The following is a 16,127-nucleotide window of genomic DNA, read 5'->3' as shown; positions in this document are numbered from 1 at the left end:
TAAACAGGGATCATGGTCAACGACCAAATCCCCAGCAGTGTGTGCAATGCTCCATTAGGCTGCATGATGCATGGGAATGTTCATTGAGCCCTGTCAAACTCTCATACTGTTTTGTATTATTGTTTTAGATACCGGTGAAGCTATCACCACTGTCACCATACTTCAAGTTCGCCTGATCCCAGATCTGTTTTGTGGTGTCTTGCTGTCTCCAATGGTCACGTGACTTGAAAATGACCGTAGGTGCTGGCAAGAAAGCACAAACAGATCTGGTACCAGATTAGCATTGACCACCAAACTATACTCAACAGACCGCATGTACGGTACTATAGCAACGGTCTTCCTTAACCTTTGGAAGAGAGAAAGAAGGTGTTCAAGAGAAACCGTGTTCTACAGGGTTGTAATTGTGCCGCATACACAGCCCATGTGAATTTACTAATAAAAGTTCAAATACTGACACCATGCCAGCGGACAGATTTCAGCCAACGCTCCAGTCATGGCTAAATCAAGACAGCAGCAGGGCTGTTGTGAAGATACGCCATGGCCAAGTATTCCCTCACTCATAGTCATAGGCTGTCGACGTGGACAGTTTGACTGGCTGCCATGGCAACTGTTGCGGAGTAAAGTAAGTCTCCCATTGGGATGGATACAGTATTATCCATGACTTATGATTTTAAGAATTTGGGTATTAGCTAATAGTTTATTCGCTAATTTACATGTACAGACAAACAGAGAGGAGGTTTACTGGCCCTTCTGTGATATCCTTAAATGGTGTTTTCACATACAGTCCTCTTTAAAAGACGCGATCTCAGTCCTCTTTAAAGTGAACTCTGGGGTAAAAAAAAGCTAAATAACTCAAGTCTCTTTGTATTCACACTGCCCTTGCCTTTGAATGAGGACTCAACTCTTTTGTCAGTTCACTTCACATATTTGTGGTCTGAGTCCTCTTTCCATTCACGTTGTTGTGTTTAAAAAGGAACCCAGATCTTTTTCCAGCATTCAGTCAATGCACTCTGGGTTGTGCAGGACAAGCCATTCCATCAGAATATGTTATTGGACAGCTGTACAGTGCCTTTGGAAAGTATTCAGTCCAATGAACTTTTTTCCACATTTTATTAGGTTACAGCACTATTCTAAAATTGAAAGCCCTATAATGACAAAGTAAAAACAGGATTTTAGCAATTGTTGCTAATTTATAAAAATAAAAAATAAAAATAAATATCACATTTATATAAGTATTCAGAACCTTTACTCAGTACTTTGTTGAAGCACCTTTGGCAGCGATTACAGCCTTAAGTCTTCTTGAGTATGATGCTACAAGCTCGGCACACCTGTATTTGAGGAGTTTTTCCCATTATTCAATGCAGATCCTCTCAAGCTCTGGAGTATTGCTGCATATCTATTTTACGGTCTCTCCAGAGATGTTCGATCGGGTCCGGGCTCTGGCTGGGCCATGCAAGGACATTCAGAGACTTGTCCGAAGCCACTCCTTCGTTGTCTTGGCTGTGTGCTTAGGGTCGTTGTCCTGTTGGAAGGTAAATCTTCACCCCAGTCTGAGGTCCTGAGTGCTTTGGAGACGGTTTTCATCAAGGATCTCTCGGTACTTTGCTCCATTCGTCTTTGCCTCGATCCTGACTAGTCTCCCAGTCCCTGCCGCTGAAAAAAATCCCCTCCACCATGCTTCACCGTAGGGATGGAGCCAGGTTTCCTACAGACGTGACGCTTGGCATTCAGGCCAAAGAGTTCAATCTTGGTTTCATCAGACCAGAGAATATTGTTTCTAATGGTCTGAGAGTCTTTTGGTGCCTTTTGGCAAACTCCAAGCGGGCTGTCATGTGCCCTTTACTGAGGAGTGGCTTCCATCTGGCCACTCTACCACGAAGGCCTGATTGGTGAGGTGCTGCAGAGATGGTTGTCCTCCTGGAAAGTTCTCCCATCTCCACAGAGGAACTCTAGAGCTCTTTCAGGGTGATCATCGGGTTCTTGGTCACCTTCCTGACCAAGGCCCTTCTCCCCCGATTGCTCAGTTTGGCCGGGCGGCAAGCTCAAGGAAGAGTCTTGGCGGTTCCTAACTTGTTCCATTTAAGAATGATGGAGACCACTGTGTTCTTGGAGATCTTCAATGCTGCAGGCCTTTTTTTAACCTTTCTTCAGATCTGTCCGATCAATTGAATTTACCACAGGTGAACTCCAATCAAGTTCATCTCAAGGATGATCAATGGAAACAGGATGACCCTGATCTCAATTTTGAGTCTCATAGGAAAGGGTTTGAATACTTATAAGGTATTTCTGTCTTTAATAAATTTGCCAAAATTTCAAAAAACCTGTTTTCACTTTGTCATTATGGGGTATTGTGTGTAGATTGCTTATGCTTTTTTTTCCAATCCATTTTAGAATAAGGCTGTAATGTAAAAAATTAGGAAAAAGTCAAGGGGTCTGAATACTCTTTATACCTACTTACATTTTGGAAGCTAATAGATTGCATTTAGTTAAAAGATGAGACATAAACATTGTAATCAAAAGATAATATTAACATGTAAATATTATCTTAAACAGGATAAATAGCAGAAGAACAGCTGCCGATTAAATAATGCTTTAATTGAAAATTGCACACCCAATGTCGGCTACTGCCCCTTTAAGGGCTAGAATTGATTTTATATCCCATGTTGGGATTCTCATCAAATATTTTGTTGTCTTCTCACACCATTCAAACCCCACAAGCGAATAAACAGCTTATGAAGCTCTCTTTATAGATCACATATTGCAAACAAATAATCTGAACTAAAAACTCCACACATATTTTGGCATTTCTGTGCATCATTGACAATCGCTAATCAATATCCAAGAACAGCACACGTTATTTTCTGCGAACCTGCGCATCATCATCTTCTCTTTTGTGGCACCAATGTGAGGGGTTATGGCAGGTGAAACGGTGTTGCAGTATTCTAGTGTGTGGTGAGGGAATAATAACAAGTGAACATGGGGGCGTAGTGTTCACGTTGCCCTAAAAAAAGGGAACCGGACCAAGGAATTAAAGGGAACCAAACTCAGACCACCTCTCAGTCGTGTTTGCTTTGGGGGCTCTTTTGAGGGGTCTGAGTTCCTTTGGAGTGTTTACACTGGACACAATATTAAGTGAACTGCACTGAGGTAACAAAAATTGTCTGAAAGGGACCAAGTGTGAAAAAACCTGAGTGTTGGCCATACCAGTGTGGAAAAGTGGTTGGAGGAAGTAGCCATATGAGGTTCAAGGTGGGTTGCAGGCGACTGTTTTTGAAAAGGTTACATCCTTATTTCATCCATTCTTGTTTCCTCGTTTCTTCTCAAAGTGCATTGAAGGAGAGAATCCAAGGTACATCCCTCGGATATCCTTTTCCAATGAGCTTTGAGAAGGACTGAGGAAACAAGGATGACGGGGGAAGAAAGGATTTGACAGTGTTACGTTCCCCTAGCAAGAAAACCAAAAATGACGCTCAAACAGAAGGGAATCTCACAAAGAGTCACTGACAACAAACAAAATGAAACCGGTAGGGTACTGTTTTCAGGCACAGCCACACGTTGCGATATGGACAGTGTGCTTCCCTGCCCTGATATGAGGGAACAGCATTCAAATGGCCAACGTAGAGACAAATGAGGATTGAGGAGACAAACAAAAGTGAGATGATACATAAAACTGATACCTGGAGAGATCCCTGAAGACTGGGATTTGGGATGCAAGAGGTAAAACCCTAAATCACTCATGTCAGTAGTGCGGCAATGTCAGCCAACACAACCAATGACCTGAACAAATCTTTCCATATTATTTTGACTTGTACTATATTAAATGACTTCAACTAATAATCCCCTAAAGATATTAGGATTTCAAACTATGAGCAAATAAATTCCATCACAATAGGGCAATCTCAAAATATTTGGTGTGTCTGTGTCGTGTGAGCTTGTTGATCAGTGTGTATCCGTGTTAATGTGTATGCTGTGTGTGTTAATGTCTGTCTGTCTGTCTGTCTGTCTGTCTGTCTGTCTGTCTGTCTGTCTGTCTGTCTGTCTGTCTGTCTGTCTGTCTGTCTGTCTGTCTGTCTGTCTGTCTGTCTGTCTGTCTGTGTATGCATGTGTTTAGCTGGCAAGCTCTGCATTCAACTAAACCATCTGTACTCTCTTGCCTGTTTTCCTCTTAAAGTCCCACCCACCCCACCCCTCCCTCCGCCAACAAAAAATACTTTCCACAACGTTATCATCATCTCATTCTCAAATTGCCCCTGTGCCTAGAATCCAACAATGCGTTGATGAATATATAATTTTTCCCAGAGACGGTTAATGCTTTCTCCAGTATCCACAGTGCCGTGTTCCATGCTAATATGAACAATAATATGAGCTCCTTAGAAGTAGCTCACATTCATCATCTACCACCCATCATCTTTCACCAACATACACCTCCCACCTGGGTAATGTAGTCTTCCCAAGAGATCTTTAAAGCGGTGTATAAATACAACAGATTAGGTTCCGTTCAGCCCTGGACACAACTCATTGGAATGCAACCTCCCCATGGCCCTACTTGCAATTCACACCTGGGCCATGTTTAGTACGAAAACGTTCTTGAACGTTGCAGACAGAAATACCAAAAATAGAGCTGACGTGATTCCATATTCTGCATGTCAGAGATGCATGTTTGTTCTACATAGCATATTTCTATCTGAACGTTCCAAAACGTTGCTTCCCCAGTACAATGGTGGTCCCCACAGTGGGTGGGCAGGGGCCGGTGAGTGAGTGAGTGAGGGAGAGAGACCAGCCACATAGACTCACACTAGTTAGACAAAGTTGTACATTCCACAGGTTATCTTATCATCCCATCTGGAAGTACACATGAATGACTGCAACAAATCGATGTAAATAAGCTAGCTAAGATAGCCAGCTATGCTAGCCAGCGAGCTAGCTAGCTAGTTACCTAGACTATTTATGGCTATTTTGCTCAGCTTCCCATTCTTGTCTACAACAATTCCATGCAGATTAAAGAATAGCCTAATTGATGTTTGCTCGTCATTGTAACCAACTCCTTCTCATTTAATTAACTTAATTCCATCATTTTCATTACATGTTGCATTGATTAGACAGCTCCCAAATTGCTTGCTACACATGGAGGCACTGACTGTAGACAGTGCCACTTTCATTGGCCCACAATAACAACTAAAACGCATGAAACCCATGTGGGCTATATTAAAGGATGTATTTTTATGTTGTGCAAGTCATAAACCTACATTTAAAAGTTTTTTTGTTTTTTTGTTAAGAATTTAAAATGTCATGGTATATCCTTATGTGTAGCAATGTCACAAAGATCATTTAATATCATTTAGACAAAGCCTTTCATTGTTAAAATAGGCCTATGATAAATGTTTTTCAAAAATGAATACTCTCGCAAATATTCGAATACTAACGTCTGTTCGCTTATTTGAATATGCGTGCCCATCCCGAGTGTTAACATATATGAAGCGGCGCATTCCTACGTTTTAGTAGAAAAAATATATAAAGTTATATCCAATGACATCATCAAAAGTTACAACATTGTAAAAACAGTGATTTTCAAACACTTGATATTCGCGGTGACGTTGGGAGCAAGACAATAACCTCCCTTTAGCTAGAAACTCTTTGCAGGTTTTGAAAATCTCTGTTTTGTACTTTTAATCCTACCCTGTGATGTCACAGAGAAGCATTTTTCAGGGCCTTTCTCTTTTTAACCACAGATCATAGAAAAGCGCTGTTTTTACACATGTAGACACTGGTATGGTGCTGAGGTTAGGAATTTGAGGTTGAAAAGTGGTGGAATTGCCCTTTAAGGTTTGATTCTGTCAACATACATGTTCAGATCAAATGGTCACAACAGCGAAGACAAAGGCCAGTGCCTGTTGTGTACAGCACATTGCCACTTTGCGATCTGTCAGCATTTTGAAACCATAAATAGCTTGAAATCTGGACGTTTTACTTCATATAGTCCTAATGATGCATATTGCTTCAAAGTAGCCTAGCCAAAATCCAACCATGGAATTGTTTTATGAACACTTCCTCCTAGCCTTATGCCATTGAAACCAACATTTCTCTTCTGTTCACTGTTGGTTTTCAAACCAACTTTCTTTCAGCAGCCAAAGGCACAATCCTAGTCATATTAGCAACCGATATATTTTTGCATCTTTAGATGTCCCCTCTTTCAACATTTTTTTATGGATATTTACTTCCATCTCTGCCATTGGCATGTCCGATGAGCAATAGTGTTTTCCCCGCTACTTGCATTTTAGTAAATGTGAGCTTATTCTTGTGTGCGCATTGCTGCTTATAATGTGAAGAAATAAATAATAGTTTATCAGCATAAACTTTCCAATTTGTTCTATCAGTTTCGTTATTTCAAAATTTGGGGATTTACAGTGGATGTAGGAACTTTGGATCTAGCATCCCAGAACTGTCCCAGAGTCTGTTTTGAACCGTCACAGACTTATTTAAAATAAAATAAAAAGATAAGCCCTTCATTTCGAGCCCTGGCTACTTGTCATTAATGCAACTGCAATGTTGCATATGTCAGAACAGCAGAACACTTATATAAGGTGAAAATAGAATGGATGTTGTTGGCGTATTCAAATCATTGTAAATACTGTAGCCTAAATGATGCAGTGCAACATGGACATGGCATGAATATCTGTCAGGTAGGCTACAGCAGTTAGCTCCCAACCAGAGGCGTCATGCCAATAGGGGGCACAGATTCATTTGATTGTTGTTGTTGTTTCTCTGTATACTACTAGCCAACTAGCAATTTTATGAAGTTGGCTTTAGCTAGCCAGATAGGTTTCCAAACACCCAACTTCATAACTAGCTGTCAATAAGCCATTTCAGGCTATAGAGCAAGTTCGAGTAGCTAGCTTGTCTGACTATCTTAGCTGGCATGACTGCTGGCAAGGTTGGTAGACTTTAGAAAAGCAAGCAATAACTAAATGTAAAAGCCTCACATTCATTTCAATATATTACCCATATATTCATGAAAAAAAAAAGAAACGCAAGTCAGGAGGATACAGACAGCCCAAGAGGTATGCTTACACATATGCAGAAAAATGTACATATTATTTACATAGAGTGCCTTCAGAAAGTATTCATACCCCTTGAATTATTCCACATATTGTTGTTACACCCTGAATTCAAAATGGATACAAAATACATTCTCCCCCATCAATACACAACACCCCATAATGACAAAGTGAAAACATGTTTTTAGACATTTTTGCTAATTTATTGAAAATTAAATACAGAAATAGTTCATTTACATAAGTATTTAAGTCATAAGTCATCACTTTGTAGAAGCACCTTTGGCAGCGATAACAGCTGAGAGTCTTTCTGGGTTAGTCTCTAAGAGCTTTGCACATCTGGATTGTGCAACATTTGCTCATCATTCTTTTCAAAATTATTCAAGCTCTGTCAAATTGGTTGTTGATCGTTGCTAGACAACCATTCAAAAGTCTTGCTATACATTTCCAAGTAGATTTAAAAACTTACAGGGTTACCCTGTAATTCAGGAACATTCACTGTCTTCTTGGTAAGCAACTACCAGGTCCTGCTGCAAGGTGAATTCATTATCCAGTGTCTGGTGGAAAGCAGACAACCAGGTTTTCATCTGTGCTTAGCTTTATTCCATTTCCTTTTTATCCCGAGAAACTCCCCAATCCCAAACAATTACAATCATACCCATTACATGATGCAGCCACGACTATGCTTGAAAATATGGACAGTGGTACTCAGTAATATGTGACTGACGACTTGATTCGATCTTATGTAGCAAAATATGTAGCAAAATTTGACATTGTTGAATAAAAGTAGAGACTCGGAGCTAGAACATGGTATATTGTACACTACAGTCGAGGAACAATGGGAAAGTTAAAGCGTACTGTTAGCTAGCTGACGTTACGTGTATGGTCTTTGTAGTAATATTATTCATATCTCAGAGCCATTTGCATTGCTAGTTATAGCCTAATGTCAGGCCCTGGCCTTAGTTATCTTTGTTTTCTTTATTATTTTGGTTAGGCCAGGGTGTGACATGGGTGATTTATGTGTTTAGTCTTGTCTAGGGTTTTTAGGTAGATTTATGGGGTTGTGTTCTTTTAGGTGTCTAGGTAAGTCTATGGTTGCCTGGATTGGTTCTCAATCACAGGCAGGTGTTTATCGTTGTCTCTGATTGGGAGCCATATTTAGGCAGCCATAATCTTTGGGTATTTTGTGGGTGATGGTTTCCTGTGTCAGTGTTTGTGCCACACGGGACTGTTTCGGGTTAGTTCACGTTTATTGTTTTTTGTATTTATGTTCATGTTGAGTGTTCCTATTAAAACCGTGGATACTTACCACGCTGCGTATTGGTCCGATCCTTGTTTCACCTCTTCAGAGGAAGAGGAGGAAATCTGCCGTGACAGAATCACCCACCACTACAGGACCAAGCGGCGTGGTGACAGGCAGCGCCAGCAGGAGCAGTGCAATCAGGACTTCTGGATGTGGGAGGAAATCCTCGACGGGAGAGGACCCTGGGCAAAGCCAGGGGAGTGTAGCCGCCCCAAGGTGTCGGCAGCAGGAGCAGTGCAAGCCCCAAGGTGCAGCAGGAGAAGTGGCGGCAGCAGGAGCAGTGCAAGCCAGGTAGGAGACCTGCTCCAACTTCCTGTGCTTACCGGAGAGCGAGAGAGACCAGGCAGGCACTGTGTTATGCTGTGGAGCGCACGGTGTCCCCAGTGCGGGTGCATAGCCCGGTGCGGTACATACCAGCTCCTCGTATCGGCCGGGCTAGAGTGGGCATCGAGCCAAGTGCCATGAAGCCGGCTCTACGCATCTGGTCTCCAGCGCGTCTCCTTGGGCCGGCGTACATGGCACCAGCCTTACACATGGTGTCCCCGGTTCGCCTGCACAGCCCAGTGCGGGCTATTCCACCTCGCCGCACTGGCAGGGCAAACGGGAGCATTCAACCAGGTAAGGTTGGGCAGGCGCGGTGCTCAAGAGCTCCAGTGCGCCTGCACGGTCTGGTCTATCCAGTACCACCTCCACGCATCAGCTTCCTCCAGTGGCAGCTCCGCCAGAGCCGGAGCCGCCAGTCATACAGCCAGGATCCGCCAGAGCCGCCATTCAGCCAGGATCTGCCAGAGCCGCCATTTAGCCAGAAGCTGCCAGAGCTGTCAACCAGCCTGAGCTACCCCTCAGTCCTGAGCTACCCCTCAGTCCTGAGCTACCCCTCAGCCCTGTGCTACCCCTCAGTCCTGAGCTACCTCAGTCCGGAGCTGCCTTTCAGTCCAGTGGGGCCATTTAGTAGGGTTGCCAATCCTAGGTCGGCGGCAAGGGTCGGCGTTCCTAGGAAGAGACTAAAGCGGACAAAGACTATGGTGGAGTGGGTTCCACGTCCTGCGCCAGAGCCGCCACCGTGGACAGATGCCCACCCAGAACCTCCCCTATGGGTTTAGGTGTGCGGCCGGGAGTCCGCACCTTTGGGGGGGGGTACTGTCACGCCCTGGCCTTAGTTAACTTTGTTTTCTTTATTATTTTGGTTAGGCCAGGGTGTGACATGGGTGATTTATGTGTTTGTCTTGTCTAGGGGTTTTTGTAGATTTATGGGGTTGTGTTATTTTAGGTGTCTATGTAAGTCTATGGTTGCCTGGATTGGTTCTCAATCAGAGGTGGGTGTTTATCGTTGTCTCTGATTGGGAGCCATATTTAGGCAGCCATATTCTTTGCGTATTTTGTGGGTGATTGTTTCTTAGACTGCTGCGCCACTCGGGAAACCCCTGCCAAATGTTTTTCAACAAAGTACTGACTAAAGGGTCTGAATACTTAAGTAAACGTGATATTTCTGTTTTGCAAAACTTTCTAAAAAACAGTTTTTGCTTCGTCATTATGGGGTATTGTGTGTAGTTTCATGAGGGGGAAAAAACTATTTAATCACTTTTGGGATTAAGATGTGTCGAAACTTTTGACTGGTACTGTATATCACAACGTTCAGATAAAATAGTAGTAGCATAATAAAGAGCAATTCAATACAAGCACCTGAGGCTGTAACGTAAGGAAATTTGGAAAAAGTCAAGAAGTCTGAATACTTTCCGAATGCACTGTAAAGTGTATATCAGGTGGGAAGCCCTGGGACCATTTCTTAACGGGACCTCTAATTCCCATCACAATTTATCCTCATCATTCAGATCAGACTTCTAAATGTTCAAATCTCAGATCCTCCAAAAATCTGTGTTTTAATAGATTTCACCTGCGTTCTAACTTAACAAATTGACATTTAAAACCTGAGTCCACTCAGCGCTAAAGAAAGCAGGAAAATATGCATCAGTTCAAGAGGGTGCTATGGTATATGTAGTTTTCTTTACCCTATGTCATTAAACATCACATTAAATAATCATTATATTAATCTGAACGATATTATAAACTTAATATGCATGTACTGGACAGTGTTGATGAAATACGAATGTTATAAGTGTGTTGGGAAAATTACCTGCTCCCAACATGCACCATTAATTCATTATGAATAAGATTTATTTGATTTTATTCTTAATGGAACCACAATGTTGAGTTGAAATGACATATGCACTCGTATTTGCACGCACCAACAGAAGGTACATCTTATTGGTAAAATATATAAAATATGTATCTGGGCTAATTCACCATCTCAGTAAGTGGAAACTCAAAATGCATTACTTAGATAGCTAAATATACAGTATGCTGCTAGTTTGCTGTGTAATTGATAGCCTAGTTACCATGACTCAACAGTCACGTGGAATTTGACTACTACTACTACTCACTACTCATGACCGCAGGTGTGTTCATACCATCACTGTAACAGCCCTTTTACCCACCTTGAAAAAAAAACACTCCACCTTTTTGGAAGGAAGAACCTGTAAAACCACTATTCCAATAAAGTGTGAGAGGGAGAGTCAGTGAGTATAAAACCAGATCCCAGGTTAGACTCATGTGGTGACTTATTTCAGACTCACCTCCACTATGTGTGATGAGAAGCCTGCCTGAGACATCTGCAGACCGAACCCCGTCCCGTTAGGGTTCACTCCTGTGGAGAACAGTGAAGTGACAGCTAGTCCACACACTTCATTAGAATGATCATTGCAGTCTGCTACAATGGAGTCCTCCAGAATTGTTCTATATTCCCACCTTATAAACTTCACAATTCCATTCATCTCTAGAGACAGATTTTCATTAAAAAAAAAAAAAAAAACATCTGTTGCAGAATGTTAAACGTTCTTCAGATTCAGGCACGTCCACCCCAGAAGTAAATGCAGCTAGCTAGCCTAGCTAACACATGCAAAATGTATCTCTGGGTGTTTCTGAGATTACAATCCCTTGAACACTTGATGAAACTAAAGGGTCATTAAAGGAAAATACCCTCGAGACTGAAGATCCTCTCTCCCAGGGCATCCACTATGTCCTTTAGCGCCGACTCATCAGTCACATTGAAGAAGTGTTTGTCGTCAGGATCGCTGGCGATATATTTGATCTCTTTCAAGAAGGCCTCTGGGTTTATCCCGCGCCGATTGTAGTAGCCCAATACCTGGTGGTACATAACATGCAATGTCAATACCAAACAGAGGATATAGGAAATACCATAGAACGTCAAAAGAATACTAGGCACATGATCTGATAAATGCTATAGAACATTGATAGAATAGTAGGCAGATGCTCTAAAAAAAATAGAGAATATCAATTCAAGCACAGGATATGGAAACGGTATAACATGTAAGTGATAGACCAAGACGTGGCAGAAGGAACAGAGAATGGGATTACAGTGTTCCCAGGGGAATATAAAAAGGGACAGACTGACTCACAGCGATGGCATACATGGTGATGTTGTCCGCCTCAGTGTCCTCCATGGCCTTCTGCAGGTCAGGGCTGTCGTGGGATTCACCATCCGTGATCACGAGCATCACTTTCTTAGCCCCTTTCCGACCTCCCCGTTTAAATCCCTCCGTCCTTTGAGTGAATACAGTTTTTTTTTCTTCAGTCAACTCATTAACCGTTATGAGTAACTATCGGTTAGTTAGCCAATCAATCATTATGGATAAACAGCATTAGCAACTTCACCTCAACACACTGCGCAACCAATTCAGCAACAAAGTGCTTTATTTTACCCCCTGTTTCGTAAGGCACTACTATGGAAAATGATACTGAGAAACTTGGGATTAGGGTGAGAGTTATGACCAGTGTTCAGCAGCTCTCCATACCGTGCCACATTGATGCCCAGGGCCGTGCGTGTCTCCTCCCCTCCACGTTGGTCGATGGTCTTGGCTGCTTCTACCACCTCCTCCACAGAGCGAAAGTCATTCAGGGTGAACTCATGGACCACCCTCGACCCATACTGCACCACTCCAACCTGTAGAGATAGGAGTGTGATTCACTTGCCCCTGGGTGCTGATCTAAAGGCAGCATAGTATTTTCCACATTGATGGTTAACGTTAGGATTTGAGGAAGATAAAAATGATACTAGGTCTGTGCCTATGGGTACAACTTCCACACAGAACGTAGAGATACTGGCTCCCACACATGCAGTCAGGTCCACAGTTATTTGCATCCTTTATAAAGATGAGCAAAAAATACTATATGAAATAAATAATACAAATCTTGAGCTATATTGTATGTACATTTTTGTGTGAAAATTATTTTAGAAAAAAATAAAGATTTTTTTTAACAAGTCATAAAAGAAATAGGGGCCCCTGTTTATTTGCACCTCTGTTTTCAATTCTCCAGCACCCTGCCCTTGCGAGGATAACGACACTGAGCCTTTTTCTAAAATATTTTATGAGATTGGAGAACACACGGGGAAGATCTCAGACCATTCCTCCAAACAGAATCTTTCCAGATCCTTGATATCCTTCTTCTGTGCTTACAGACTGCCCTCTTCAATTCAAACCACAGGTTTTCAATGGGGTTCGGAGACTAAGATGGTCATTGCAAATATTTAGATTTTTTTGGTCAATTAACCATTTCTTTGTGGATATTGATGTGTACTTGGGGTTATTGTCTTGCTGGAAGGCACACCATAATTTTGGACATGACTATATACACTCACTGGCCACAGAATAATACACATTCAGGTACACATACTTGTCTATCAGAATCAGATCAGAATCTCAGATAACACACCTGGATCTGACCTGGCCCAATGTAGAACTTCTGCAGAATGTTGATGAGGAAGTCCTGCACCTCATACCAGGGGTAGATGGAGTTGGACCCGTCCAGGACAATCATTATGTCCATGTAGGTCTCGCACCCTGGAAGAAGCAATTGGAAACGGTCTGTAACAGTGAGTAACTCTCGGAAGCCATTGTCTTATGAGGTGTATGTGAGTGAATTGTAGATTTTCTTTACTCTGAAAGGCCGGCGAGATGGTTTTGGAGAACTTGAAGCTTTCGTTAACCCTGGAGCAGATGCCTGTGCTGTAGTAGGAGCTTCCACATTCGTACGACCACAGAGGACCACAGGTCTGGAACACAAAGCCATTGATGAACCACCTTCAATTGGGTTAAACACAGACCACAGTAAATCTCAATTTAATATTTTCAACAGTCAAGATCAATTGACACCCACCACAAAGCTGTTGTCCTTAGGGTTGGAGGTCAGTGTCATGCCCAGCCTCATTTTGTCCTTGCGCTCTGACACATTGTTCAGGGATACCTTTCCTTGAAGGAATTAATGAAAGCAGATAAAGAAATAAAATTTAAAAAATTGCATTGACATTAGACAAATTCAACAATATCAATGAAATCACAGTCAAGCTGATGCTACGATACTATGTTTAATGCATCATCGGGTGGCCTATATGGGTAATTCATACTGTAACTGTCCATCATGCATAACTCCCACTGGGCATAACAGGGTGTAGAGTTTCCTCTGCATGAGTTGGACTTGAGTCAACAATGTGAGATCTCAATCTACAGCACACAATCCTGCCAGGTGTTTCTAATCCAACTGAACACCTGGTCGGAGAGCCAGCTTCTGGAGGGAATCATATTCTTCAAAGTATGCGAAGGTGTGCTGTGATTTGGAGGGAGAACAGTTCCGTATGGAATCTATCTATCTCATTCAGCCATACCTAGGTTGAGTCTAGTGCAGTTGGTGTTGGGACTGGTGTCCATCGGGCATTTGTATATATCGCCTGTTTGGTGTTGGCCACTGGTTTCAAAGGGAGCTCCAACTAGTAGCCTGGAATGACAAAAACAACAAAGGATGAGGACTGATCTTCATTTCTACGTCAAAAAGAGAGAATACCCTGCTGAAAAAAACAGCATAGACCATCATAAATTTCAAGATGGTCTATGCTGGTCAGTTCTGAAAGGATGCTGGTAAAGCTGGTCCAGCTGTTCTGACCAGCATGGTCTGGCTGGTTATGTTGGTTTTCTGGTGACCAGCCTTCGCTGTGATTTGGGCACTGGTGACCAGCCTTCGCAGTGTTTTGGACACTAGTGACCCGCCTTCGCTGTGTTTAGGACACTGTTGACCGCCCTTCACTGTGTTTTGGATGCATACCAGCTTATGCTGGTGATGCTGGTATACTGGTCCAGCATGGTCTAGCTGGTCATGCTTTATCATCAATTCTAAGATGGCTCCGTGTACTGGAATGTACTGGTACAAAAACAGACCATACAGTTTGAAGAGCTAATTGGCGTAGGAGCTAGCCTAGCTGCTAACTAGCTACCAAGTTAGCAAGGTTTCCTTGACAGGTTGAACACAGCCTGGAAAGCGGTTAGCCCTTGTGGCTGAGACTGTTTTATTAGTTTTGAACTGACGCAAGGAGATAGGATGCAAGGAATCAAGGAAAGACAAATTGAAATAGAGCCTGGAATGACTAAAACAGCAAAGGATGAAGGCAAATATTTTATATGTCAACAAGAGAGAATAGACAGCGGACAGTGGGGTGAAGTACTAATTCAGTGAGAGGCGTGGAGGCCATTTGCCCTGTCAACCTCAGGCGTTTACTATAAATATTACCATTATTACAAACATAAGATGGAGTCTCCTGGAGTCCACACTTCAGCGGTATTTAAACCTACAGTATGACAGCCAGAGACAAGAAGGCCTTATCTACTGGTATTCCAGCCAATTTCCAGAGGACCTGCTAAAACAATCAGTGGTGAGCCTGTTATTAAAGTTAGAACCGAGTCATTAGTGTCAAAAGGAGAGGGTAATAGTGCTCAATGGGGCCTTGGGCAAAATGGTGCTTGGGAAATGCCTGAATCACGTTGGAGTTTGATGCCATACCGAAGAAGACCTAACCAGCAATCTGCTCATTTATTTAACATTCAGATCAAATGGTCTGGGGAGTGATGGGAAACTACATCCAAACCCTCAGCCTGCATAATGGATCTGTGTTTTTGTATACAGTAATGAATCCGCATTCCCCCCCGTACGTTTCACTCATGCAGTGTGAGTAGTTCACATCTCTGTGGTATTAATATGTCCTTTGAACACTATAATCTATTTACAAGCATGATAGCTGTACTTTTAGTCGCTGGTTTACGCAGGTTGTCGTCCATTAGCTAATCAGCATTTCTCGATTTCACAACTTGTAAATTCCCAACTCCTGCTTTTCCCTGGTCTCTCCCTAGTCTCTCTTTTTCTCACACTCCTGGTTTTGACCCTTGCCCGTCCTGACTCTGTGCCCGCCTGCCTGACCCTGAGCCTGCCTGCCATCCTGTACCTTTGCCCCTACTCTTGATTACCAAACTCTGCCTGACCTGACCCTGAGCCTGCCTGCCCCTGTTGCTGTAATAAATAATGTTACTTCGACACAGTATGCATTTGGGTCTTACCTGAAATGTGATATTCTAATTATGTTGTCATTTAAGAGTCGTAAGTTTACATACACTTAGGTTGAAGTCATTAAAACTAGTTTTTCAGCCACTCCACAAATTTCTTGTTAACAAACTATAGTTTGGGCAAGTCGGTTAGGACATCTACTTTGTGCATGACACAAGTCATTTTTTCCAACAATTGTTTACCGACATATTATTTCACTTATAATTCACCGTTTCACAATTCCGGTGGGTCAGAAGTTTACATACACGAAGTCGACTGTGCCTTTAAACAGCTTGGAAAATTCCATCAAATTATGTCATGGCTTTAGA

At 42.4% G+C, this 16,127-nt stretch overlaps 1 protein-coding gene across 2 annotated transcripts in view; it reads right to left on the bottom strand.

Moving 5' to 3' along the window:
* itga11b (integrin, alpha 11b) overlaps nucleotides 1–16,127 on the bottom strand; it is a 91,807-nt gene that overhangs the window by 32,390 nt on the left and 43,290 nt on the right. For both annotated transcript variants that reach the window (XM_052465394.1, XM_052465395.1), the window contains 8 exons: nucleotides 14,096–14,205; nucleotides 13,591–13,682; nucleotides 13,372–13,486; nucleotides 13,147–13,274; nucleotides 12,228–12,376; nucleotides 11,832–11,976; nucleotides 11,392–11,557; nucleotides 10,989–11,059 (listed from right to left, as the gene is read on the bottom strand). In XM_052465394.1, coding sequence (XP_052321354.1) covers nucleotides 10,989–11,059; nucleotides 11,392–11,557; nucleotides 11,832–11,976; nucleotides 12,228–12,376; nucleotides 13,147–13,274; nucleotides 13,372–13,486; nucleotides 13,591–13,682; nucleotides 14,096–14,205 — 976 coding nt within the window. The remainder of the gene's footprint in view (nucleotides 1–10,988; nucleotides 11,060–11,391; nucleotides 11,558–11,831; nucleotides 11,977–12,227; nucleotides 12,377–13,146; nucleotides 13,275–13,371; nucleotides 13,487–13,590; nucleotides 13,683–14,095; nucleotides 14,206–16,127) is intronic.

The sequence above is a fragment of the Oncorhynchus keta genome, chromosome 17, assembly GCF_023373465.1.
Source record: "Oncorhynchus keta strain PuntledgeMale-10-30-2019 chromosome 17, Oket_V2, whole genome shotgun sequence".
NCBI classification, from domain to species: domain Eukaryota; kingdom Metazoa; phylum Chordata; class Actinopteri; order Salmoniformes; family Salmonidae; genus Oncorhynchus; species Oncorhynchus keta.
Note: the sequence above shows the minus strand (reverse complement) of the source record. Positions and strands in the feature narration are given on the sequence as shown.